Here is a 2,825-nt window from a genome sequence, read left to right on the forward strand (position 1 = left end):
CTTCTGGCATCCTCTAATGCTTCAGAGGTTGGCGCTTGCAGAAATCTATCAACATCCATTGCTGCTGATTTTTCACACACAAATAAATCAAAAGGGATTTCCCCAATGAAACTGATAATCAATATGCCCCCAAATTTGTTCATATCCCGGACGCAGGCCCCAATTTTGTTACGAACCGTAATGCTTTAGAAACGAACCAGTAGCAATAGACTACACCTGGAGTCTGGTTTTGATGTTAAAATCACTACCTTTATTAGTATCTACTTATAAGATAGTAACTAAAACAAGGTAAACAAAATTGAACAGTGTGACATGTGTGTGTGTGTGTGTATATATATATATATATATATATGTATATATTTAAATATAACTCCCAAACTATTGAGCTTAGAGTCTTGAGATGGTAAAGTATGAAAGTTCAGTTCATCCATGGAATCGTTGATGAGAGAGAGATATTTGTAATCCAGGGTAAATGTCGAGACAAGGCAATTATGTCAAATTCCACAGGTTCCACGGTGGTAAAACAAGAGAACAGTCACTGTAGATTTTATCCGTTGTCGTTCTAAATCCACGTACGAATTATCACCGAAAGGGACTTGTCACAAGGGGTATCATCTTCAAGTGAATTACCAGACCATACCCAGGCACATAAGACATAAGTGGTCTTCACAAATCCGATCCACTCCAATGGATCAAATGAGGTGATAACCACACATTCGATGTTCACTGAATCAATAATTAACCCACCCTTGTGGGCATAGGAAAGTTCTAAACAGTGACCCTTGGCCACTAGTTCCCTTCTTTTGATCCTTCCATTTTACCTCCTTTGTCTCTGTCTGACTCTGAGTGTCTGTCGGTTAAAACTAAACAAGCTGCGAGTGATGTAAACAAGCTACAAGTCAGACTGATTCACCTTCTCAATCTCTCTCTCTCTCTCTCCCCTAAAATGACAGTCCACAGGAAATGAAACCTCGAGATTCATATCAATGCCCGCTCCCCAATGTGAACTGACTGGTGTGCCAGTAGTTGGGATGACTGAGTGAATCCTTTCCCACAGTCTGAGCAGGTGAACGGCCCCTCCCCAGTGTGAACTCGCTGATGACTCTGTAGGGTGGATGATCGAGTGAATCTCTTCCCACAGACTGAGCAGATGAACGGCTTCTCCCCAGTGTGAACTCGCAGGTGACGCTGTAGGGTGGATGATCGAGTGAATCTCTTCCCACATTCTGAGCAGGTAAACGGCTTCTCTCCAGTGTGAACTCGCTGATGACTCTGTAAGTCAGATGATCGACTGAATCTCTTTGCACATTCTGAACAGGTGAAAGGCTTCTCTCCAGTGTGAACTCGTTGGTGACTCAGTAGGTCGGATGACTGATTGAATCCCTTCCCACATTCTGAGCAGGTGAACGGCTTCTCCCCAGTGTGAACTCGCTGGTGGGTCAGTACGTGAAATGAATGAGAGAATCTCTTCCCACAGTCTGAGCAGGTAAAGGGCTTCTCCCCAGTGTGAACTCGCTTATGACTCTGTAGGTTGGATGACTGAGTGAATCCCTTTCCACATTCTGAGCAGGTGAACGGCTTCTCCCCAGTGTGAACTCGCTGATGACTCTGTAGGTCGGATGACCGAGTGAATCTCTTCCCACAGACTGAACAGGTAAACGGCCTCTCTCCGGTGTGAACTCGCTGGTGCACCAGTAGGTCGGGTGACCAAGTGAAACCCTTCCCACAGTCTGAACAGTTGAATGGCCACTCCCCGGTGTGAACTGACTGGTGGCTCAGTAGCTGAGATGACAAAGTGAATCCCTTCCCACAGTCTGAGCAGGTGAATGGCCTGTCCCCTGTGTGAACTCGCTGGTGACTCTGTAGGGTGGATGAACGAGTGAATCTCTTCCCACATTCTGAGCAGGTGAATGGCTTCTCCCCAGTGTGGACTCGCTGGTGAGCCATGAGGTCAGATGACCGAGAGAATCCTTCCCACAAATTCAGCAGATGACTAGCCTCTGCCCAGTGTGAACTGTCTGGTGTGTCCACAGGTGGGAAGACTGACTGAATCCCTTCTCACCCACAGAACAGGTGAATGGTCTTGACCAGTGTGAACTTACTGATGTACCTTCAGCTGAGATGACTGAGGGAATCCATTCCAACAGTCTGAGCAAGTGAATGGCCTCTCCCCATGTGTAAAATGATGGGCGTGCCAGTCAGTCAGATGATCGAGTAAATCCCTCCCCACAGTCTGAGGAGGAAGGATGATCGAGTGGTTCCCTTGCTCCACTTCTTAAATATCTGGACAGAGACAGCAAAACTGGTGTGTTGTGTTCAAGATTCCCATAGACAAATTCCTTGTAGTTTTTAACCTGTAAAAAGATTTACAAAATCCATCAATGGGTGAAGGACAACATTTCAGATGAGATCACTTTAGTCACTAAGGCGCGATCTGACATCACACTGGTCACTGGGCATGGGAGGAGTTTCTTCTGCTGCATATTCACCTTTAATGGGGCTGGAGTTTAATATTCTGGATCTGAGACAAATAAATCAGTTCTATTTTAAACTCTTATCTCCGGTACTTGGTGAATTTATAACATACCTAGTGTACAGTAGAGAGTCGACTCAGGCCGGCTGGACCCTGCCAGTGATTCTGTTCCACGACAGTCTTTTAAAATCCACCCCTGTTGTTCATCTCTCGCTCTCCCTGTGGTGATGGGTTCCAAACAGTCACCACTCTGTGGGTGAAGAGGATTCCCTTGAATTTTCTGCAGACTGACAAAATCAAGCTGCGGTTCTGTCTGAGATGTTCTTTGGCCCTCTAATCTCTCGGCTGAGGA

General features: G+C 45.9%; 1 protein-coding gene across 1 annotated transcript; it reads right to left on the minus strand.

The window, feature by feature from the left end:
- Window positions 1-309: 309 nt before the first annotated feature.
- On the minus strand, window positions 310-2,402 carry LOC140207073 (uncharacterized). Its single transcript, XM_072275395.1, has one exon. The coding sequence runs from the start codon at window positions 1,945-1,947 to the stop codon at window positions 979-981; it is 969 nt and encodes a 322-aa protein (XP_072131496.1). The 5' UTR covers window positions 1,948-2,402; the 3' UTR covers window positions 310-978.
- Between the last annotated feature and the right edge of the window lie 423 nt (window positions 2,403-2,825).

The sequence above is a fragment of the Mobula birostris genome, chromosome 13, assembly GCF_030028105.1.
Source record: "Mobula birostris isolate sMobBir1 chromosome 13, sMobBir1.hap1, whole genome shotgun sequence".
Lineage (NCBI taxonomy): Eukaryota > Metazoa > Chordata > Chondrichthyes > Myliobatiformes > Myliobatidae > Mobula > Mobula birostris.